A 24,959-nucleotide genomic window follows, 5' to 3' on the forward strand; every position below is an offset into this window, starting at 1 on the left:
GTTGGTCTCAACCATGGCTTAGCATGCATCAGACCTGGCAAATTGCCAAATCTTGCAGTCAAACTTAAAAGACCCAGCAACTAGCCTTGAGGGAAAGCACTCCGATATGGTAAAGGACCTGCACCACAGTCCTACGATTCACTAGATAGTTGCCCAAGAGTGTCCTCCCCGATCATCTATCCAGCTGATGGTCCAACATTGGCAGGAGGTCATTTTCAGTACTAATTGCCAATGTTTAGCTCTTTCTTTGAGAACAATGGAATTCTCATTCCTTTTTCCACAGAAAATGCAAAACCTTCCCATCCTTATAGCACAGGAACCCTCATCAGAAATCCATATGCCAGGGTAGCTCCTGCACTTTACAGATCAACCTCATACACTTAATCATGTCTCAACCTCATCTTGCGAGGCATGACACCATGGATGTGAGCCTTTGTTACTCTGAAAACCTTGGAAACTAGGCAATTTTTATAAACAGCAGGTACTGTACCAAAGAAAGTCACATCTATCAATATACTATTCTTACTCCAAGGTCCTAATGTGTGAATGGATCACGTTTTTGGACATCATGCATGGCTGAAGTTGGCCTGAGGTGTAACCTTGGTGGTGGAGGCGCTGATCTGGTACCAAAGAAGATGCAATTTCCCCTGAGCAGCTTACAATTTAAGTGCCGTCCTCCAACTACCAACACAATAGTCTTTGCTAACATCCTATGGCAAAAAAATCATTATCCTGTATTATTTCACCCCACATGAGCCTTTTTTGTCTTTAGACGTGAAGCGTTAATTCTATGCATTAACATACGCATGCTATCATTCAATTATACATTTTTGCCTATCATTCCGCAGCAATTTTTTTGTATGCAAGTAAAGTGAATGTGCATGGACTCAACTCTTTCTATACACTCCTTTACTGAGGGCAGGCAGAAACAGATACTACTTCGTATAAACTGATATTGTTGATATGCTGCACAACTATTGCAGTTGGGTTGGCCTTCTTCCACATATCACCTTCTATGAAGACAGCTGCTCTTCAATGTTCTGCTTATCAGGTTGACATCAGGGACATTACTGCCTCATTCAAATACTTACAAAATGAACTTAACAAGATCCAAGTATTCCTCCTTAGAACCAAGATTGTCTGTGTAAAATCTTGAGGCAGGTGGTGTTCTTCTAGGACTGCTAGAGATATTAAAGTACTAGACTGTAAAAGTACTTTATGGCTATACATGATTTGAGCTAAACAAACATTCGATTAAAGATTGGGACCATTAAGTTAATCAGTGGTGCCCAATCAAAGTCTTGCTGTCAAGAGAGGACACCTATTGTTCCAAAGGTGACAGTTTAGACTCCTGTGGCAGAATGAGGAGTATGCTTAAGAAGCTATTTAATCTTTATGGCAGCAGATGGTAAACTGGTTGCTGAACATCCAAAAGCAAGTGTCAAAACATTCTGCAGTCCTAGGCAAAGGTTCTACAAGCACGAAAGAATAAGGAATGAATAACACACATGAGGAGAGGTCAAGATGTCAAAGCCTTCATCTTCCAGTGTGTCTAGATTGAGGTCTCCCCACTGACCCACTATCAAAACAGTTATCTGGCTGGCCTGTACTTTCTGGGTAAGGGAATGTTACACTGTACCAATTATGTATAAAGAAATTCATAAAGGTGCAGTTTGTTATCAACCTGCTCTGTGTAGGGGAAGCTTACACAACAGCTGGAGGAGCAAAAGAAGGCAGATGCACATATGTGCATAGTGTACTGCTGCTTAGTCTTGCTCTACCTAGCCTATGTTTCAGGGTAACGTATAGTTTACCTGTCAGTGTAGTTTTGCAGCTTGAAGACTTTCTGGATTTACTATGCTGTGCATTATTCCGCCATCTAGTGGTTGGGTCTGGAATTGTAGTTATTTTTCTCTTTGTTTTTCCCCGTGGCCCAGGTGGGCGTTGACATACCACCATTTGGTGTCCTTCGTGACGTCGGCATGCTACCTCCGGAAACTCCCACCTTTGCCTGCCATCTTTGGATTCTTTTTACTTTCCTTGAGTTATTCTTGTTTTTCCTCTTATTTTTTAACCCGTTTGCCGCAGCAGCGATTTCGCGGCAGTGCGGTACTTCCGCAAAAACGGGCAGGGACGCGTCGGCCGTCCGCAGCACTACGAAGGTAGTGCTCGTGACGTCCAACGGCAGCACTTAAGGGGTTAAGTCTTGTTCATTCTTAATCCCTTTCCTCCGGTCTCATCTTTCTGGCGGAGGAGGGTGGGTTCGCTAATGAATCCAGAAAGTCTTCAAGCTGCAAAACTACACTGACAGGTAAGAAACTATACGTTACCCTAGGCTAGGTAGAGCAAGAATAAGGAGCAGTACACTATGCACATATGTGCATCTGCCTTCTTTTGCTCCTCCAGCTTAGTGAACGTGTGCACTGAAGACAATGTTGCAGCTTGGCAAATGTCTTGAATCATCGGTGTGTTAGCTATAAACGCATTTGCAGCTCCTTTCTTCCTCATTGAGAGAAAACAGCCACCTCGCCCTAACTTACAGCCCACAGCCTTGAGCTCCTGGATACAAGGCACAACGGCCATACCTGCAGGGCCCATTGTCACAATAACTGACACTATTGTTGATCTAACCCTATCAGAAGCCACAGCCCACTCTGTCCACTCTATCTACACCCAAACCGAGCATACAATAGCTCCAACCACTCGGATTAGACCTGGTGACATATCAATTGACACTATAGCGGACTCTGTCTATGAACGTATGAAAAACTTGGTTGACAAGCATTTTAATGCCCTCTCGAAATGCTTAGACCGGCTGGAGTATTTGATTCAGAAATCTGACACACAAAGAGGCCTACCTGGTGTTATTAGCAAGACTGGGGTGGGGTCTGCTTACAAAGTCACCGAGAACAGTTAACTCAAACAAGTCTCAGCAGACCGTTGACCCTACGCCCCCTCTTTGTAATACCGCCTGCGTAATGTGTGGCAATCAAAAAACTAGCTCACTTCCCAAGCCAACCCCTAGCGAGATCCTTTCAACATGTATAGTGCCTAGTTATAACCGTAATAACAACACAAGTAACAGCCTGCCATGTAATTCTGTGTCGGGTAACCTTATAAACTCAGACCCCATACCATTAAATATCCCAAACACCGCTAGGGCGAATCATAACTCAGATAATCAGGACATTATGCCGTCCACAGTTGTTCTTAACTTACCTCCTGAAGTGTGCCCTTATGTTTTAGTGGGCGTCCCTCCCCTAAAGAAAGACCAAACTGAGTCCTGGGTGCAACTTCGGAATAAGAGCGCCGACTGGCTGGCCAAACATAACGGTCTAAGGATGGCAAATGTCAGTGAGATACTAATGGTGCGCAGGGTGGGTTGGGTCGACTCCTCCCAAAAGAATATCAAAGGAGATTGCATCGTTGTCAATTTTAGACGCCCACCGCTGGTAAAATCGTTGTCAGCACAGGTACTCAATAATAACTCTCCAACCCTCATTTGGTCATTGCCCTTGGGTTTTTTCTATAAACCACCTCAGGATTTACACAATTTCACTAACAACAACGATAATTTTCAAGCAACGATCTACACGCGGGGGGCCTCAATTTATTTTATGAATTTTTATAATAACGATTTTACAACCTTACCAAACAGGAATTTTATTAATCTGTTCGAGTTTATCGGCAATTTACAAAATAATAATATGTACGATAAACTGGTCGGAATTTCTTTAGGCGGTGATTTCAACGCAAGACTTTCAAGCGACACTGGCGCATCTGCCATTCCCTCGGCCATAGAGCCTACGTATAAAAGAAGTGGAACTAGCAGACCATTTATGCTTTTGTAATCTAATTAATGTAATGGAAAGAGCTGATGCAAATCAAAACAAGAACTACATAATACCCACGTATAGGGGCAGAGGTTGCTCTTCTATAATTGATTATGTCTTTATATCAGCCTCATTGGAGGATCTCTTAGTAAAGGCAGAGGTCTTACGTACTACTCTGGGAGATCACAACCCAATTTTAACATCTATTAGATTTTCTCCTAAACCTAGCCCTGTGATAGAACCTGGGGCAAATAACCTAGTGGCATCTACTGATAAGCTAAGAGTAATCTGGAAGGCAATAGATAATAAAGCTTTATTTGCCAACATGATAAAATCGTATCCACTGCTTATCGAAACTTGTCTGTCATGCAGCGTTCTTGATAAAGAGATCGAGACGTTTAGTAGCCTATGCGCAGGTATTAAACCCATGATTTCCAGACCAGCTTTAAACACTAGACCGAACCCCAAATGGTTCGATGTCACCTGCTCGCAAGCAAAGAGAACTGCATGCAGCATTAGCGGCTTCACCCAGGGATGTAATCCTTGTCAGATTGTTACGAATCGTTACAAAGCGACCAGGTTGCGAACAGACGAGATCCTAAAAAAACATTGGGACAATCTCGCCTGTGCCGCTACACTGAATGTAGGAAACGAATTTTGGTTAGCAGTTAAAGCTATGAGATCGATGGGTTTAAATATCACTCCCATAAGCTGTAATATAACGAGCGAATCATGGGAGGCACACTTCGCTAGGATCTATACAGAAACATCAATGATCCCGAATATTAGCATCAGCCCTCCAGCCGCTAATATATTCATATCAGTGACAGAAGTAGAGGATGCCATACATCAAAGTGTAGGGAACAAAGCCCCAGGTCCAGATGGGCTTTCTATTGATTTTATCAAACAAGAACCGGAATTTGGGAACCTCTTCTATGTAATGTTTTTAACAATTTGACCCAAACAACTATCCCGAGCACTTGGTCCACTAGTATTATTGTGCCCATTTTTAAAAAAGGTGACCGATCCGGCCCTAGTTGTTACCGACCTATTTCTTTGATAGACAACACTCTGAAAATCTTAGGAAGGGTTGTTTTCAACAAAATTAGGACTTGGGCGGACCAAATTTTAAATCAATGTCAGCTGGGTTTTAGGAGCAAATTGGGTACAGTTTAACAGTGTCTGAATTTAAATCTAATCCTTGGTAAATACACGAGTGCACAAAAGTCACCTTTTTTTTGTGGGTTTTATGGACCTCACATCAGCATTTGATTTTGTTAATAGGTCATGCTTATGGTCGGTCATTTTAAATTATGGGTTGGACGAGGCCCTGGTCTATTTCTTGGCACATTTGCACAGGGATTTAAAGGCACGGGTTAGAATTAGTAACTATGGGGAGGTCTCAGGGGAGATTGTTATTGGTAGAGGGGTCAGACAGGGATGTGTACTCGCCCCTCTACTTTTTATTCTTTATATAAACTATCTACACAACACCCTGTCAAAACTGACTAACGACGTCCCAAAAATGAACGGCAATATACTCCCCGCGCTTCTATACGCAGGTGATGTGGTCATCATGGGCCGCACCCCCAATGCACTCCGCACTTTAGTCAAGGGCTTTGTGTCCTTTATGGCAGATTTGAAGTTCTGTACCAATTTTAAAAAATCATATATAATGAGCTGTGGCCCGAAAAAACACTATCAATTCTATAACATCTGGTACCGAATCCCTATTACGCACATGCACTTTTCCTTATCTGGGCCTAGTGTTTTCAGAGACAGGATCCTGGCAAGCTCATGCTGCCCACAGTAGAAGCAAACTTTCAAAATCGATCAATTTCATCCTGTGCCTTCAGCAGCCGAAACAGGCAGAGGTGGGATCACCGTTAATGAAGATATATAAATCGCAGTGTATCCCGACAGCCATATATGGCGCGGAAATTTGGGGATTCACAAACTGCAGCGGGGTTCAAAGGGAAGAAAACAGATTTTGCAGAAAAATTTGGGGGCCCAAATCTCTTCACCTTCCTATGTATGTCATAGGGATCTTAATTTGTTTTATATAGATTTTATTAGGTTGCACCCAGCGATATTCTGGCTAAAAATATGGCAGAACCCTGCAGCATCCCTAACAAAAGAGAGCATCACCAACTGCCTTAAGTGCGACAAGGGTGGTTCCATACCCTGGTTCTCCGCTGTCAGAAACAGTTTAACCAGCGTGAACCTGGAACATGTCTTTCTACATCCACTTGCAATTGAGGGTATGAGCAAAAGATCACTCATGAGGGCATTATATGAATTATATAACAATGAAAGACATGCCACCGAATGCCTCAAACCATCAGTAGTCAGGTACATGCCCCTCCGGGAGGCATCTGGCTCCCAAAACTGTATGCTACCTAAATATCTTTTGAATAGCGTTGGGCGCTGGAAGAGGAGCCTACTCTTTTGCCTCAGAGATGCTTCAATAAAGTACTCACTTTGTTTCCCTTTGGGATTCAATAATCTTGAGCAGATGCCTTGTCCGTGTGGCACCGGTAGGAACCAAATGGTGGTACACTTTCTATTGTTGTGTAACTACTACGGTAAATATACAAAGCAATACCTGATCCTGTACTTCAAGGCAGCAACCATTATGGACTACTAAACAGCGTACCTTGAAATCGTACAACTCGGAAGTGATGATTTGACCTTCCGAGTAAGCTCGTTCTTAGAAGCAGCAGTACGCTCACGCGCCTCCATGGGTGCCTTATAATGTGATAAAAGCACTTAATAATGTCCAGGTGTACATAGCTATTATCTTTCTACTCAAACATTTACCAAGGTGTCACCTTTTAGGCGTGGAAGCGCAAGCAAAATTAACTATCCTGCATAATGTTGCCGACATTGTTTACAACCAAATTGCACTTTACCTTAATATGATGCTTGTGCTGGTACTTATATTCAACTATATGTGCACTATATGGCTAATACTGTTTACACTCATTGCACTTTATTATAATATGATGTTTTTGAATGCCCGTCCAACTGTCTTTTAAATGTTATCTTATTGGTTTATTTATTTACCAACTTTTAATAAGACAGTGCTCATTTTCACTGTGTTTTTTCATACATTGCTTACCGTGGAAATTCTTTTTATCAAACCTATGTGTTTCTTATTAGTCGCAATCATCGCGGATTCATATAATAATTTAGTTATGAATCTAAATGAGACTTTTTATATAACAGTTGTTTTTCCTGTTTGACTGTGATTGAATTGCGCTTTTATGTATATTTTATCCGAATAAACATTGAATAATCATAATCTCATTGAGTGAGCATGAGCTGCTCCTTGTAACTGTTGCCCAGCTTGTTTGTGGCATAGTTGAATGGTTTGTGCAATCCATCATGCAGTGGTATTCTTGGTAACTGGTTGTTCCAAGAAACTGCTTGCGAAGGAAACAGAGTTGATTTGTCTTCCTGCACTCCTTTGTCCTTCCTATATAGTGCATCACCGCCCTTCTGGCGTCTAGTGTGTGCAGCGCTCTCTCCGTGCTTGTGGTTGGTTTTTGGAAAAACCTCGGTATCTGGATTGTTTGGCTGATGTGGAACTGAGACACCACCTTTGGCATGAAGTGTGGGTCTGCCCTCATTACAATCCTATCACTGTGTATCTGCAGGTAGGGCTCTTGAAATGTTAGCGCCTGCAACTCACTCTCTGTAGTGATGTGATAGCTACTAATAAGGCTGTCTTTAGTGTGAGCATGTGCAGTGTAACCTTGTGCATGGGCTCGAATGGTGGCTTCATGAATTGGGTCAGCAATACATTGAGGTTCCATGCTGGTGCGGGCATTCTGTTTGGAGGTGCAATCCTCTTCGCCCCTTCTAGAATTCTCTTTACGACTTGCGAGGTGAAGAAACTTTTCCCAGTGTCTCCTCTCGTGTAAGCCACAATCGAAGCTAAGTTTACCCGTAGGGGCGTGTAGCTTAGTTTGCTTTGCAGTAGATGTGTGAAGTATTTTAGCACTGTTGACTCCCTTGTGATCCTCCTTTGCAATTTTTCCCAAATGCACCATTCTGAGAAGCTCTTCCACTTTGCTACGTAGCATTTCTTTGTGGTAGGCCTTCTTGCCTCCCTGAGCACTGCCATTGTGCTCGCCTGTAGTTTGAAGTGTTCAAACTCTAGGTCCTCAGGAGCCATGCCGCCAGGCTGAGGCTCTCTGGCTCTGGGTGTAGCACCCTTCCGTTCTGCATTGTTAACCGGTCCCTTCTGTTTGGGAATTTGTGTGCTAGTGCCTGCGCCATCTCCACAATTTGCGAAAACTATGACTGTCTGGCCCACTGAGGCGCTATTAGTATCAGCGACATGTTGCTGATCCTGCTTTTGCTGAGTACCCTGTGTATCAGTGGGATCGGGGGAAAAGCGTATGCAAATATCTTTGACCAACTTATCCATAGTGCATTCCCTTGTGACCGATGGTCTGTGTGAGAAGTTGGCCTGATATGCAGTGCTCACTATTCTAGTGATCACTATGTATCAGTCCAAACAACCCTTATTGATGATTGGTTGTAAGTCAACCTGATAGACCAGCTATCCTAGTAGCATGGACAAGAGCAGTCTAAGGCTAGACTCTCGAGGGCGTGTTAAGCCAGCTGTTTTACCATCACATTTACCCCTTGAACACCAAGTGAAAGGACACCACACAAGTTGTTATGAAAATAAAAGGATATTTATTTATAACAAGTCTACCCTGCTCTCTTTATGAGTCAGGGAGCTAAGCACATAACAAAACTCTTACGAAAATACTGAAAGTCGCACAATTTACACAAATGCCCGAGGTGCACCAAAAACCATATACACAAAAAGTGGAATGCGAAATTACTAGTAGGTAAGTACTACTCTCATAGGCTTTGGGATTGCTAGGACTATTCTACTGAACCTTTAGATTACTAGCAGGAGGCCTAGGGACGTCGTGTGCAGAGTGGGAACTCTCACGCGTAATGCGGAACAAAGTCTATGGATCCTAGTAAATGCAAAAGTTAGTGTTCTCGGGCGAACCCGACTAGGTAGGTCAAAAACGAAAGTGGATCTAGACACTTAGAGAGTTGTTCTACGCTGGAGCACCGTGGTACTCGGTTTACCTAGCCCAGGGGCTGCGGCTGCATAGGGTTCAAGTGTCGTCGGAAACCCTCGTTGACGAACCAGGAGCCTGAAGGAAAAGTTGCTGGCAGGCGACCAGTGAAGATGTTCCGGGCTGATCCAAGGACGGGATCAGTTGAAGAAGAGTACCTGTAAGCAGAGGGGACCAAGTTCTGAATCACTAGCCAGTGATTAGGTGGGCACCAGGAGGGCACCGGACGAGGTCACTCAGCCAGGTGAAGAGGTGACACTGGATTCTGCTACTGCACGGACCAGGGCGCTGATGTCGACCAGGCTGGAGGTCTGCGAGCTGTCCCACGTCGGATGTCTGCTGCTGGCGATGCTGGATCCGTTGGAGGAGGCAACAAGCCTTGGCTAAGGCAAGCCCACGTGGAGGCACAAAATGGCGTCTGGAGTGGAGCAGGAGGGTCCGAGGAAGTTCCCCTTCAAGAGGAGACAAGGGCCAGTCTAGAGGAGCTAGACCAGCGGTGAAACAAACGTAGGACGTCGTCTGGAGGGTCACTAGCCGACGGGCAAGTGACCGGACAACGTGGCAAGCAGCGCAGGAGCAAAAGGGCCCCACGCAGATCTGGAGGATGCTGGGGGGCTGGACTTCGGTGCTCGTGCTGCTTGGGGTTGGGGCTTCTCTTACCCCAGTGCACCCACTCGAGGGTCCCTCGGTGGTCGTGCTAGGTCAGTGTCGTGCTGGTTCTGATTGTCGCCGGGTCCTCGGGTCTCGTCGCACCCACGCTTCTCAGCTGTGCTGTAGAGGTAGGTTGAGGTCAGAGAGGGCAGGGAGTCCGGGTCTCGTCGAGCTGGGCAGTCTTGATCCGTAGGAGAGGCTGGCAGCAAACCGCAACATACTTAGTTGGTGCCTGCTGCTGCAGGGTGACTACTCCTTAGTCACAAGGGAGAAATCTTGAGAAGAGTCTTGAGTTCCTTTCGTGGAAAGTAGTTTCAGGATTCAAAGATGATCTGATTTGGAAGGGGGCCTGCTCCTACCTTATCCTGCAAAAGGGGGCTGGCACGCGACTAAGTCCTGCCCTATGGGTGGGACTAGGAAGGGGGGTGGTTACACCCCTCTCCCATGCCGGGCTTTCCCCAGCTCAGGGGCTGGTGTGCCCCTGGAACTGGTTCAAGCCGGCATATGCACAGTGAGCACCGGGGTGCCACTTGCAGTCACCTTCCTCTAAAGCCCTGCCTACCTAGGATACACAAAATCCTGTCTGGGACGGTGCTGGCACCGCCCCTGACAGGAAACCCTTTGTCCTTGCCTCCCGCGCTGGGAGGACTCCCAGCAGCAGGAGGGCAGACTTATGTCTCGGTGGCAGCATCCATCTTGTAGAGCTGAGGCTATGTCTGACTTTAACCGGGGTTACAGGTTACCAACATGTCGTGTCCCTCTAGAAGGGTGGAATGCTAACCCCGTCGCCAGAATTGGCGAGGGGTTAGTATTCCAATTCGTATGACACCTTACTCGACATGTTTTGATAATGTTATACCAAAGTTAGCATTTGACCGCGAGGTACATAATGCACTTAAGAGTATATGGTATAGCGTTATCATGGAACAGCTATTAGGACTTGGTTCCGCAAGCTGCAAACGGGCTCAGCTCATGCCAGAGCACCTTTTCACATTATTCCAAACACTCTGCCTTCAGCATTGTTAAGGCCTGCCATAGGAGTGAATGATAGGAATATATGTGTCCATTTTAGGGTTAGATATAGGCATACTATATCTAAAGCAAAGGGTGATTACACCACCTTGCCCCAGCTGTCAAGCAGCCAGTTGTGTCAGTTTTGGATGGCCAGCCAGGGGTGGCATAATACATGCTTCAGCCCTTGGTAGGCCCTGGGTACACCTATGCCCTGGATACCTAAGGTATACTGTACAGGGACTGATAAGGTGACTCAGTCTCCAATCAGATATGTACCTAGGGTACATGGAATCCATTTTAATAGAGAGAGCAGTGGGCCTGGGGTCCTGAATAGCGGGGCCCCAGGTCAACTAAGTCAGAAAACCAGCAAAACACCAGGCAAAAAGTTGGGGGCAACCATAGTCAGGGATCTACCTTCCTACAGTCTGGTTGCCTGGATGCGAAGTGTTGGCATTTTGTATTTTGGTGTGTTGCAAATAGGTCTATTTGCGGTGTACCCCACTTCCGGAATACTCTGTAATTCCCGTTTGTTGATCTCCCATTCGTGGGATGCGGACGTCTGCCTGCTGAGTCTTTCTGCCTCTACATTGTCCTTCCCTGGGAGATGTATTGCTAGTAGGTCTATCCTTAGTGGGATGGCCCATGCCCATATGTCCTGTGCTAGCCTTGATAGCGCTACTGACTGAGTTCCTCCCTGCTTGTTGATGTAGAACATGGTCATGGTGTTGTCTGTTTGGATCAACACCCTGTTTCCGTACAGCTGCTTCTGAAATGCTTACAGGGCTAGGAACACTGTTTTTAATTCCCATTAGCTTGCTCAACGTCCTCCCTGTCAGAACTTGCCCCTTGCGGTAATGACGTGTTTCCTTCAGTATCGCCAATGTTCTCTTCCTGCTGGGGAACACTTTGGCCTGTATGGTGTTGATCTCTGCCCTAAGAATATCTTTATTTGTCTGGCTCTGTTGATGATTTCTCCCAATGAATCAAGAAACCCAGTCCTGTCAGTGTTAGTATGACCTGCTGGATGTGTAGTTTGCATTGATCGTACGAACTTGCCTTTACGACCCAGTCGTCGAGATAGGGGTGTACGTGTATCCCTTGCCTTCCTAGGTGTGCTGCGACAGCTGCTAGGCCTTTCGTAAACACCCATGGTGCGGATTTCAGGCCGAATGCCAGTACTGTGAACTGGTAGTGGCTTTGATTGATCACAAACCTTATGAGGTGCTAGTGTTTGATGGGGATGGGCAAGTATGCATCCTTTAAAACTATATAGCCATGAAGTCTCCTTGCTGTATTTGTGGTATTACCTCTTGCAGGGAAGTCATCTTGAATCTTTGAGTCCTTATGAATTTGTTCAGGAACCTTAGATCTAGGATAGGTCTTAGCGTTTCGGCCACCTTTGGCTCCAGTAAGTTGAGTAAACCCCTTTCTTCAGTTGGTATTGCGGTACCACTTCTATTGCCTCCTTGGCAAATCACTTAATCTCCCCGTGCCTAAAAAAACGAAAGTGTGTGTCCTCATGTAAAAAAAAAACGTAACTTGTGCTATGTAAAGCAGATACCTGATTCGGTTCGGGTCTAGTTCGCGCTATATAAAACTACAAAAAAATAAAATAAAAAAAATTAATAAAAATTCTTGCGCCTCTAGGGTTTTCGCTGATTGGGAGTCCTTTTCGAAGGATCCACTCAGTTGACGGTCCCGGGAGGCTGTTGCTTTCGTCTAGTGTTTCGGCGGCACAGCTCCTTTTGAGGACTTCGCTTCACCTCAACAAGTGTCACTCGGCTTCTGCTTCACTCTTTCGAGTGTCGCTTGGATGTTTGGGGGTCGATGACTCCCTTACCTCCTTTCGATGTCTTCTTATGGACCTCAACGAATGTGCAGTGCTGCGGTCCTTCGGCGATGTTGTCCTTTTCTCCACTGGAGAGGCCCAAGTCCCGTAGAGAAGGAGGTGGCCCCTGCCCCTGTATGTTGTGATTCGCCCTTCTTTGCCTCTCCCTTACTCAAAGGGTCTTGGGTGTGAACGCCGAGCACGCGTTGCAGTCTTCGCTTCTGTGGTTGAGCGGCATGCAGAGGTTGAAGACTGGATGCTGATCCTTCTGGCTGTACTTGTGGCAATTGGTGCAAAACTTGAACGGTGTTTTGTCCATCCTCGCGCTCAGGGAGCCCCCTGCGAGAGCATTCGTCAACGAACGTCGAGGTTCTGTTCGTTAAAACTTCTCCCTCGTCGCTCTGGGTACCCGACTTGTAGTTCTGTGTAGTTAAAAACTTGATTCTTTGTCTATTTTCTTCTATTTTGCTGGATTCCGCTTCCAAAACTTTGGAACTCTTAGGTAAAGATCCAGACCCAACAGCGGAAAAAAGAATCTGAAGATGGTGGAAAAAAGAATCTGAAGATGGCGGCCAAAGGTGGGATCTTCCAGAGGAAGCACTTCAACGTGGGAGCTTCCAGAGGAAGCACTTCAACGTCACGAAGGACACCAAATGGTGGTATGTCAACGCCGATCTGGGCCACGAAAAAAGGAAAACAAGCATTGGAAATGCAATAGGTCTCGGATTTTTTGAGTTAGAGCTAATGGCATTGTAAATGGCAATGTCTTTTAGCCATGTGTTATGGAGTGTATGCATGTGGTATGTAGTAGAAATATGTGGGTTGTATTGGAATTGTATCAATGGTGGCATGCTGCGCTTTAGATGAATATGTTTAAAAGTAAAGTGCACCATACTGCGATAGCTACAATAGTTTATTGTGGATGCGTTAACAATTGATGTGTGCACTGATGGCTGTTGGTGCCCGTAGAAATTGTTCACTGATGGCTGGTGGGGTGTGTGCTTGGTGGAGGCGTGCACTGCCGGCTGGAGGTTTGTGTGCCTGGTGGAAGCGTGCACTGACGGCTGGTGGTGTTTGTGCATGGTAAAAGCGCGGACAGATGGCTGGTGGTGTGTGTGCCTGTTGAAAGCGGGCACTGACGGCTGGTGGTGAGTGCACCTGGTAACGGGGGGGGGGGGTTTGCAACTCCCTAGAGGCGTGTGTGCACTGACGGCTGGTGGTGTGTGCATGCCTGGTGAAAGCGTGCATTGATGGTTGCTGGCGTGTGTGTGCCTGGTGAAAGCATGCTCGCCCTGCACACCCACACACTGCTGGCCCTGGACACCCACACGCTGCTGGCCCTGGACTCCCACATACTGATCACTCTGCATACTTAAACAATCGCCCAGCACGCCCGCACTCTGCTCGCCCAGCACGCCCGCACTCTGCTCGCCCAGCACGCCCGCACTCTGCTCGCCCAGCACGCCCGCGCTCTGCTCGCCCAGCACGCCCGCGCTCTGCTCGCCCAGCACGCCCGCGCTCTGCTCGCCCTGCTCGCCCGCGCTCTGCCCGCCCTGCTCGCCCGCGCCCTGCTCGCCCTGCACACTCCCACTCTGCTCGCCCTGCACACTCCCACTCTGCTCGCCCTGCACACTCCCACTCTGCTCGCCCTGCACACTCCCACTCTGCTCGCCCTGCACACTCCCACTCTGCTCGCCCTGCACACTCCCACTCTGCTCGCCCTGCACACTCCCACTCTGCTCGCCCTGCACACTCCCACTCTGCTCGCCCTGCACACTCCCACTCTGCTCGCCCTGCACACTCCCACTCTGCTCGCCCTGCACACTCCCACTCTGCTCGCCCTGCACACTCCCACTCTGCTCGCCCTGCACACTCCCACTCTGCTCGCCCTGCACACTCGCACTCTGCTCGCCCTGCACACTCGCACTCTGCTCGCCCTGCACACTCGCACTCTGCTCGCCCTGCATACTCGCACTCTGCTGGCCCTGCACACTCACACTCTGCTGGCCCTGCATACTCTCACACTGCTGGCCCTGGACACCCACACACTGATCACCTTGCATACTCACATACTGATCGCCCTGCACACTCACACTGCTGGCCATGGACACCCACACACTGATCACCTTGCATACTCACATACTGATCACCCTGCATATTCACATACTGATCACCCTGCACACTCACACTCTGCTCGCCCTGCACACTCACACACTGCTGGCCATGGACACCCACATACTGATCACCCTGCATACTCACATACTGATCACCCTGCATACTCACACTCGGCTCACCCTGCATACTCACACTCGGCTCACCCTGCATACTCACACTCGGCTCACCCTGCACACGCACACACTGCTGGCCCTGCACACCCACACACTGCTGGCCCTGGACACCCACACACTGATCACCCTGCACACTCACACACTGCTAGACATGGACACCCACATACTGATCACCCTGCATACTCACACTCGGCTCACCCTGCATACTCACACTCGGCTCACCCTGCATACTCACACTCGGCTCACCCTGCATACTCACACTCGGCTCACCCTGCATACTCACACTCGGCTCACCCTGCATACTCACACTCGGCTCACCCTGCATACTCACACTCGGCTCACCCTGCATACTCACACTCGGCTCACCCTGCATACTCACACTCGGCTCACCCTGCATACTCACACACTGCTGGCCCTGGACACTCACATACTGCTCACCCTGCATACTCACACTCTGGTCTTGAAACTCATCCATGCAGGAAGCTTTCTTTCTGCGCGAGGAGGCCACTTTCAATGTGGTTTATATAATCAATGCACAACATTGAACAAATGTTTACCACCCTCCACCCCCAAATAAAAAACAGCAACATTTTTAAATTGAGACATTCTGGTAATGCTTTTCGCTTTTAAGAAATACTGCACTGGCCCCCTTTCGATAATGAATTACACAAAGCAGGCCTTCACGTGCACGCTTCCAGTCTGAGTCACTGAGGACTCACACAGGCCTTATTTAGAGACACAATGCCTTGTTGTAGGTTCAGTGGCATGTTTAAACTTCTGCGAGAATGAGCGTCCACATGTGATCACAAATGGTTTGGAGTATGAATCAGACACTAAATCTTAATACGAGGGACGGCCTTTTTCTGAGACTAAGGAAGCCTGTATCGCCCACCTTAAGAGGGACCTTTTATTTTGGCACACAATACCGCACTTGGGATGTACAACTATTGCAGGGTGAGGTATTTACTAGGCACGAGCACTCCCTCAGTACCTTTTGCACACCTCAAACCGAGAGATAGGACGGTAATTCCGCGCGGACTCCTTGGCGCCGAGCTGTAAAACATGGTATGGTACTGTGTTCCCACATCATTTCCCCAGGTTTTAATAGGCGAAAGTTGTGTGTGGGATAACGTGCAGCATTTCTACACCAATTTAGGAGCAAGCTCCTGTTTGATTCCCGCGCTCCCTCGAAAGAGGGCCAAGAAGCTGACTACATGGAATTCGGAGCCGTTTCTGTCTGGACAAAGAGCCCCCTCGCACCATGGGAGGCCACGCAGCTCAAGGGGCAGGCAAGGATACAAACTCATGGCCCAGGAAGGGGAACAAGAACAAGGAGACAAAGCGATCACATATCTTAGTGGAAGGTCGGGGGTTCAATACTGGGGGCAGGGTCGTCGGGAGTCACAGGGAAGCCTAGTTCTCAAATTTTCCATAATATTCTCATCATAATGCAATATCTCTGCCAGTGCCTCGAAAACGCATTTCCCAGCCAGGGATGTAGGTTTCAAGGAGAAAACAAACAAGCTAACCCCACTGAGGGAGGAGAGAGAGACACACACAGGCTCCTCTACTCTGCACACCAGAGACAGGTGTCTACACTGCACACATCAGCATCACACAGATTTTCTCTAGCATGTCACTCCGCGACGACAGCGACATACTCCAGCAAAATACAAAGAAACCCCAGAGACGGACAGTCTCAAAGGCTGCACATACATGGCGATGCCAGCGACCGGCTTCAACCCGCCAGACAGACACCGGTAGACTCCAGCACGTGATAACCACAAACCTGCATTCAACATGAGAGGCCGACCTACCCCGCACGCAACATACAGATGCAGTGAGACTGCAAATCACCACATATAAACATAGCCCCACAGACACAGCCGCCAGAGCCCTGTACACAACAACAAAAGCACAGAGGCGCTTGTACACTGCACTTCAGAGGCAAACAACCGCACTCCGACAGGTTATTTCCCTGCACAGAAAAAGACGTCAAATACATGCAGACTTCAGCCATATACACACATACACACGAGACTAACAGATCTGCTCACTACTGCACAAGAGACAGACTCTCAGCCATGTAGACACACAGCCAAGACTAACAGATATGCTCACTCCGACACAAGAGAGAGACTCTCAGCCGTGTAGAGAAACACCCGAGACTAACAGATCTGCTCACTCCGGCACAAGAGACAGACTGCAAAAACGAAACCAGAGATAAGCTTACTCCCTGCACACAACTGAGAGAGTCAGACTTCAGCTTTGCATACTATAGAGACAGGTAGACTTCAACCCTGCAAACAGCGACACAACAGACAGACAGGTATACTCAAAAAATTGCACACGCCGAGAAAGATATACCCGAATGCAGTACACAACAGAAACCAGGAAAAGGTGGACACAGACCTTGTCCGTAACTGCACAGAGACAGACTTACCGTTGTATTTAAGACATACAGCCTCCAACCATACAAATACCAGAGGCATACTCGGACCTTGCACTCTCCGCAGCACCTCACACTCGCCAGGGGGTCCTTAAATGCTCCATGTGCTGTGAAATGGATCTAAAAGCAAAGAAGCAGCACTGAAAGCGATCACTATTGTAAAACCAGGATGCGTCCATTGGCCATGCTCAGCGTCCGGCGGCCTCCAGCGCTGCGGGGCTCATGGTAGAGGCGCGGGAGGCATGGGGGTGGGGGATGAGGAACCAGGGGAAGTTATATGGGGGGGGGGGGGGGGGGGGAAGAGTGTGGGTAGGAGGGCAACAGTCACGAGCTCTCAGCGCGAGGAGACAGAGTGCCCTTGCTACATGCGCCCAGCATCTGTCTTCAATTACCGCGAGCCATGACAGCTGGTAATTGAAGAAATATGCCCTTCTGCTGCGCCTGTCCGCACGGAATATGCACTAGGCGGAGCAACTCTAATGCCTATGGCCTATTGCGTGCTCTCTTGTAAAAACACACGCATGCGAGGCCCAATTGCCATGCAGCTGGCAAATATACCCAGCAAAATTCACGAGCTTTCTGGAATTCGGTAGGTACGATTTTCGAAGCCCTCGGAAAAGGACTCTTAAGCCACGCTCACTTCGTGGGACGTAGGCCGAGCCCTAAAAAAGACTACAATTCCAGAGCCAATCACTAGATGGAGGAATAATGCACAGCATAGTGAATCCCAGAAAGATTCACACTGCAAAACTGGTTTTGCCGCTGTCCATTTTCTTTTACCACGTCTATATGATAAAGTCTGTATGTAGGAAAGTAGCCATTTTTGACATGGTCATCCCAAACTTTTTGCCTGGTAACTGATGTATTTTGACTGAAAGCGCACTGGGTTCCTGCTAACAAAGGTTCCCAGTGCCAGAGCTTTCCCAAAACTGTACAATTGTTCCCACACTTGACAAAACCTTTAGCACCCTCTGTAAATCCCTAGCAAATGGTACCCCTGGTACTACCTTAGGTCTGAGGTACTAACAAGGGTCCCTACAGGTAGCAGTAGGGATTGTGCCACCCTAAGGGATCCCTCACTAAGCAACTGCAAGGCTGCCATTGCAGGCTGCGTATCTTGGTACAGACAAAAGTGAAAACACATGTCGCACATCCCTGTGTGCCATGTTCCCTATCACTGCATGTAATATGTGTACGTCGAACCCAACGCAGGTCTAACTGACCTAAGGCAGGGTGCTGAATATTACATGTGAGGGTATACCTGCATGAGCAAATATGCCCCTGTGCTGATCAGTCCTATTTCTGCCAGTGCAAGTGATTAGGAAAGCCATTTTAACACATGTGCTAGACACTGATGAAAATGAGTTCCCCAGATCTATGATGGCTTCTCTAAAGGGATGCTTGGTATCAAACATCTCGTATTGGTAAACCCACAATGGCTCCAAGGATTGATTTACCAATACATGCCCCCAGAGGGCACCTTAGAGGTGCCCCCTGAAAGCTTACCAGCCTCTGGTGTGCTCCCAGTCTGGTTTTTGCCAGCCTGAAACCAGAGACACTGTTCTGACCCCTAGGGTGAGAGCATTTTGCTCTCAAGAGACCCAGAACAAAAGCCTGTCCAGAAAAGGGGTGTCACACCCTTCCCACAGGAGGGCCTGCTAATAAGCCTTCCTAGAGAGCAGGCTTTAAAGAGCTGCTGCCTTTGAAATGCGAATCTGGCTCCCCCTCACAGGAGAGAAAGCCAACCCCCTTGTCCAGAGCCTCTATGGCACGTGGAAAAGCAGGAAAATTAGCTAGTCAGGTAGGCTTGCCACCCACAGGCTAGTACCACCCCTAAGGTGGGCTAAACCAAGGTGGACACTATCTTTCAGAAGTAGCAATATTTGTGATGACATACTTAGTAATTCTGAGGCAGGGTTATACCCACTTCCAACAGAAAGTGGTCATATAGGGGGTGTAGGGACTCCAAGGGTCAGTAGTCCATAGGCTACTGCCCTACACTTCCCTAACACCCCTAAATTCAGTATTTAGGGGAGTCCATGTCATTACAGAAGCATTTCCTGATGACAAGAGAGAGGACACTGAAGAGCCACAAAAGCAGAGATTAGAGAAGTAGCTGACCTGGTACCAACCCAGCCAGCCTGTCTGCATCTCTTGGCAAAACCTGCGACAAATGTCAACTTGTCCTGCAGGTGTTGCCTCCAGAAACCTAGGAGGACTGCCTACCTTCAATAAATACCCAAGACATCTTGTGAACAGTGGACCCGTTCTTTTGCACCCGCAGGAACTCCAAAGCAAAAACTCTGAAGCCCCCAGAACCACCAAAACTCAACACCTTAAGCAACCACTGCACCAGTCGCCCTGGCCAGAGTTGAAGTGGGCCAACAGTGTCAACAAGGTGCCCCTGCCTCCAGCGCTCGTGTCTATCATAGTTTCACCCCTCGTGGCCTCCCCGCCACCTTCAGCCTCTGCACGCAGGCCCCCTCGACTACTACTGGTAAGAAAGCTCAACACCTAAAGTCACCTCTGCAACCCTTGGCCCCGAGACCCCAGGTGTCCCCATGTCACTGAGTATCGCAAGTCTTGAGCCCCCTGTTGGTTCAACCCAAATTTCCTTCCAGACAGAGCCTGCAGCCTCTTTTTGCAGTGACCGATCTCCATAGAAACCTATTGTGCTCCTGATGCGGTTTTGCACCCGGACATCCCGTACCCCTAGTGGTGTACTGCTGGTGATGCCTTCGACCTTGCCCACCCCTCTGGGTGCATTTATAGTTAAATTCATCACTGGAATCAGTGTGGAATTATCAATACGAGATGTTTGATACCAAACATCTTTATTTTCAGTGAAGCCATCATGTAGCTGGGGAACTCGTTTTTCACCATTGTCCAGCAAATGCTTTAAAAGGGCGTCCCTGGTCACTTCTACTGGCAGTAATCAGACTGACCAGCAGAGGGGCATATCTGCTCATGCAAGTATACCCTCACATGTAATATTTAGCTGTGGGGGTGACATACAAATATTACACGCAGGGTTAGGAGTATGGCACACAGGGATGTGTGACATATGGTTTCACTTTGTCTGCACCAAAACAAGCAGGCTGCAATGGTAGTATGCAGGTGCTTGGTGAGGGGTCCCTTAGGGCAGCACAATACCATTTACTATGGACTTCCAGAGGGTGCTAAACATGCTGCCAATTGGGGGGACAATGGTACAGTTTTGAGAAAGAGCTCAGACACTGGGGACCAGGTTAGCAGAAACCCAGTGCACTACCAGTGAAAATCACACTGTTCACAAGGCAAAAAGTGGGGGTGACCATGTCAAAAAGGGGCACGTTCCTACAAGGACATTCAACAATGACTTCACCACTTAGTTCAGATTTCGTCAGCCGGTGTTTCTTAGAGGCAATTGCCTCCCGTTACAAAACTTTCTAACTTAACATTACTACAGCAAGTAAAAACAACTCTAGTAAGATCACATGTAATTTCAGCAGATTCATCCTTACCTGTGTATGTACAATTCTCTGTTGTTGGGCAAGTCATAGTTGATGATTAGTGACACTTGAGGAACATCTAATCCTCTGGCCCAGACGTCCGTAGAAATGAGCACCCGGCTGTAAAGACAAAGTGAACCAAATGTACAAATCTGCAATATTTAATGATCTAATTAAGGCCGGTGCTTTCAAACTCTAAAGCATATAGTAAGTTATGCTAACTATATATTAAGTAAAGACAATTTCTTCTACAACTGTCCAACTGCAATTCGACCATGAATCTGTGTTAACCTCTCACAGAATTAACTCCCTTCAAAGGCAGCAAAACACACTATGCCTTCTAAATCGGTCACATGTACCCATGTGTGTGTGCAACTATCATGGACTCTCCTCACAAGGTCACGTCAACAAGAGGCCTTTTATTTGTAAAACTAAATCAATGCAGATTGACCACTGTGATGAAAGGGCATTAAGAGGAATAGTGGTAAGATATTAATGCAACCAATCTGAATGATACAGACATCACATAATTATTTATTTTTTTAGGTCTCGCGACCTATCCATTGAGGGAGCGAGAATTCAAGTGCTCAAAAAACTCGTGAAACCGAGGTTTTCTTTAAGTTCACGTGAATAACGTGAGCAAACAAGCACGCGCATTCACTGCCGCACAGCACATCAAAGGGCTTCGCCCAGCGTGCGCTCTGCGGCTTCTCCTCCCCTAACACGCTATCTCAGCTCTCCTGCCCCCGGCCGCACAGCACATCAAAGGGCTTCGCCCAGCGTGCGCTCTGCGGCTTCTCCTCCCCTCCGGCCATTTGCCACACTCCTTGATTTTCTGCCTCCGACCTCAGCATTTCTGGGCTCGTCCAGGCAGTGAGGGAATGGAATAAAAACAAGCACTGGCGTTGCCAATAGGTCTCGCATTAGGAAAGTTTGTCATTTACAATACCAATAGGTTAAACTTTCCTAATGCGAGACCTATTGGCAACGCCAGTGCTTGTTTTAAAAGCTTCCCACTTTCACCCCTGGATCTTAAAGCGTCTTGGACAAGTTGCCGAGATATCATAAGTGACAGTCACTCCACAGCATTTTATATTCCCAAAAACACGACTCCGGATACTGGTTTTGCTAAAGAGAAGATCACAGAACCTAGGCTATAATATTACAGATGCATAATGGAGGATACAAGTGTGGACTGATAGAAGCATGTGATATCTGATTGCAGTTTGAGGGGGTGGAGATAGGGGATCTTGTACTATATAATCAAATAATTTATCAGACCCCCACCTTCAATCACTACTGGAGAAAATGCGGGTCAAGCAAGTCTTGTATCAAGACCTACAGATTGAATTGTGTTTGGGCTATGCCTCATTTAACTAGATTGCACTGTCAAATATACATTTTTGATATGATGCATTCTTCATCTGCTGATTAACTACTCTGTTTCACGGTCAGATATTTACACATGTAAAGCACTGGCTTCTCCTAGGGCATCTAAGAACAGTATTGTCTGTGCTAAACTCTGTCAATAGCCTCATGGAAGGCATTTTCATCCAATTTCTGTACTAATCTTGTACATTCAATGTATTGAACACAAGATTTAACCTTTAATACACCACCTTTGGAACGGGCTAGCGCCCATGATAAATGACTAGACAGTATAAAAGTTCACTGTGTAACACTCAAAGTGTGAGCAATAAACTTATTATTAGATTATAAATCATAGAAATCATTTTCATTGCCTTACTGGCGTTTAGATATTGCAGCTTAATCACATAATATAAAGTGTTGGTGCTATTCATTACAAGAAGTCGTAAATATATAAGAGACGGTGGGGCTTAGAAGAGAGCGCCTATCCCAATCCTCTACCCTAACAATTATTCCTCCTCCCCACTCTTCAGCTCTCTCACTGCCTAAGTAAGCTTTAAGGGGTAAAACTAACATGTAATTTGCCAGTTTACCCAACAGAATTAAAATCAGTAATTTAGCTCAAGGAAATACAAATCCTATCATAACTTAACACAAAATGATTTTCAGGTGGATATGATAAGGGTATGCACTATCTGCGGGTGAGTTTCAACATTGTAAGGACCTAAATAACAATACCCTTGTGCGTATGAATAACCTGGGATGGAAAGATTCAGAGAATAACTGATGCAACGTTTCCCATTATACCTATGTTGAAGTGTCTTTCTTTCTCCCCTATCTAGAGTAAAAATGTTTAAGGGGATTTCGCCAAAAGGGAATTCAAGCATATTAAAACTAAGCAACTCTTCAACTTATGGTTAAGCTGCTATCACCAAGTCTTCCGAGCACTAAGCTTTAAATATTAACTTTCTGTTGTTCTAGGTCTTCATATAAACTTGGCAAAATTGTCCAAAGAACTTATTCTCTAACATAAGATATTTCTGCTTCTCCTACAGAAATTTGTCAGCCACTGCAATCTCTGTAAACACATTTTCTAGTGCCCCACCATGAGTTCTAAAAATCACTATTTCGTAATCCAGATCTCTACTTCGAAATTCTTTGAGACCGATAATTTGTGTGACAACTATCTGATGAAATTTAAGAGGTAACCCTATTTACAAGAGCAGGTAAATATTTGCAAGAGCAAAGTTCAAGCTTAGGAGATTAAAAGTGAGCGGAGCTACCCAAATACAAAGGATTTAGAATGTTTACACTTTCTACACAACATTCTGACTTTCTTCAGACTTTGATAAAGAGTTTCTGAAGAACACGATGGCAGATCTGATTGATTGTTAAGCTTTTAAGTGCACGAATACCAAACCTCACTCACAAGTCTTAAAATGCCTTTGAAAACTCCAAATAATTTGCTTCATACAGGACAGACCGAGTACATCATATGACCGAGTACCACAAATGGTTCAGGATTAATGAGACTATTTCCATAATGTGGAACCCCCAGAGACCTACCAAGCCATATAACACATGCCTAAGACCAGTTTAAGTCCAAAAATTCCTTTTATGATTGAGGAAAAAAGGAAACTTGGGTGGTACAGGTGAGGGGATGTAGCAGTGATTGGGGGAGCATCAAGGTTACTAAAATCAAACACTAGCAAACAAAATAGAAAAATTCTAAAGTGTTCTCCGATTCTGCAATGGATGTTAAAAGGTACACAAAAAGCAAGTATTTCTTTAGAAGATACTCTGCTGACCACACAAGCCCAAACCACGGACATGAAAATTTGATAAGCATTCAAATGTAAATAATGATGCTTAAACTAGAACATTTGATAAAAATAGGATTTTAGCATTCTCTACTCTCCCATTAAATATTCCAGCTTGACACATACGTACCTTGCACCAGATCGAAATTCTTTCATAATGGATTCTCTCTCTTTCTGTGGCATGTCACCATGCATTGATGAAACTGTAAAGTTTGCTTCTCTCATTTTCTCAGTTAACCAGTCAACCTGAAAGAGACAACAAAAAGCCACAGAGAAACATAAGAAACTGTACATTTTGTGGACATGCATCTGCTTTGTAAAGAAATGAAAAACTATTAATAGGTACCAAATTCAACGCATTTCCAACCTAAAAAAAGCAAAATCATTTCCAGGGCACTTTTTATTATTTATTATTTATTTGTGTATTTTATAAAGCGCACAGCGGCCCCAACGGGGCTTCCCGGCGCTAAGGACTCTGACAACCAGCTGAACAGGGTCGGGGAAGCAGTTTTAGGAGGAAAAGAGAAGGGTTTTCAGGGATTTACGAAAGGCAGGTTCTGCTTGGCAGCTGCGCAGGGCTAGAGGGAGCTTGTTCCAGTGTTTGGTAGCACAGACCTCAAAGGTTTTTCCGCCTGCGCGGGCTCGCTTAAATCGGGGAGTTTCTAAAAAAAGTAGGGAGTTAGATCGTAGAGCCCTGGTTTTAACGTAAGGACGTAGGGTGTTTTTCAGATGGGCTGATCCGCTGCCTTTGGGAAGCACGAAAGGCCAGCGTCATTGCTTTGAAAACGCATCTCTTTGCAATGGGCAGCCAGTGCAGTTTACGGAGGTGGGGAGAAATAGGATGTCTGACAGGGATTCTCTCCACCAGCCGTGCGGCGGCGTTTTGGACTGTCTGTAGTTTGTGGCACAGGCCGGCCGTGATGCCGAGGTAAAGGGCATTGGCATAATCGAGATGGGATATGATTAGTGCCTGGATCACGGTTTTACGGCAGTCCTCCGGCAGGTAGTTGATGAGCCGTTTGATTGTTCTGATTTTAGCGAAGCAGGAGGCTGCAACTGTTTGTACCTGGGAGCTGAAACTGAGATGGTTATCCCAGCGAACACCC

At 46.6% G+C, this 24,959-nt stretch overlaps 1 protein-coding gene across 1 annotated transcript in view; it reads right to left on the bottom strand.

Annotated features, from left to right (window-relative positions):
- Positions 1-24,959, bottom strand: part of EIF4A3 (eukaryotic translation initiation factor 4A3) — a 134,526-nt gene that overhangs the window by 13,490 nt on the left and 96,077 nt on the right. Inside the window, exons 9-10 of the mRNA XM_078649024.1 lie at positions 23,984-24,099; positions 20,678-20,785 (exon numbers count right to left, since the gene is read on the bottom strand). Of these exons, the coding sequence (XP_078505150.1) occupies positions 20,678-20,785; positions 23,984-24,099 (224 nt within the window). The remainder of the gene's footprint in view (positions 1-20,677; positions 20,786-23,983; positions 24,100-24,959) is intronic.

The sequence above is a fragment of the Lissotriton helveticus genome, chromosome 6, assembly GCF_964261635.1.
Source record: "Lissotriton helveticus chromosome 6, aLisHel1.1, whole genome shotgun sequence".
Classification (NCBI taxonomy): Eukaryota; Metazoa; Chordata; class Amphibia; order Caudata; family Salamandridae; genus Lissotriton; species Lissotriton helveticus.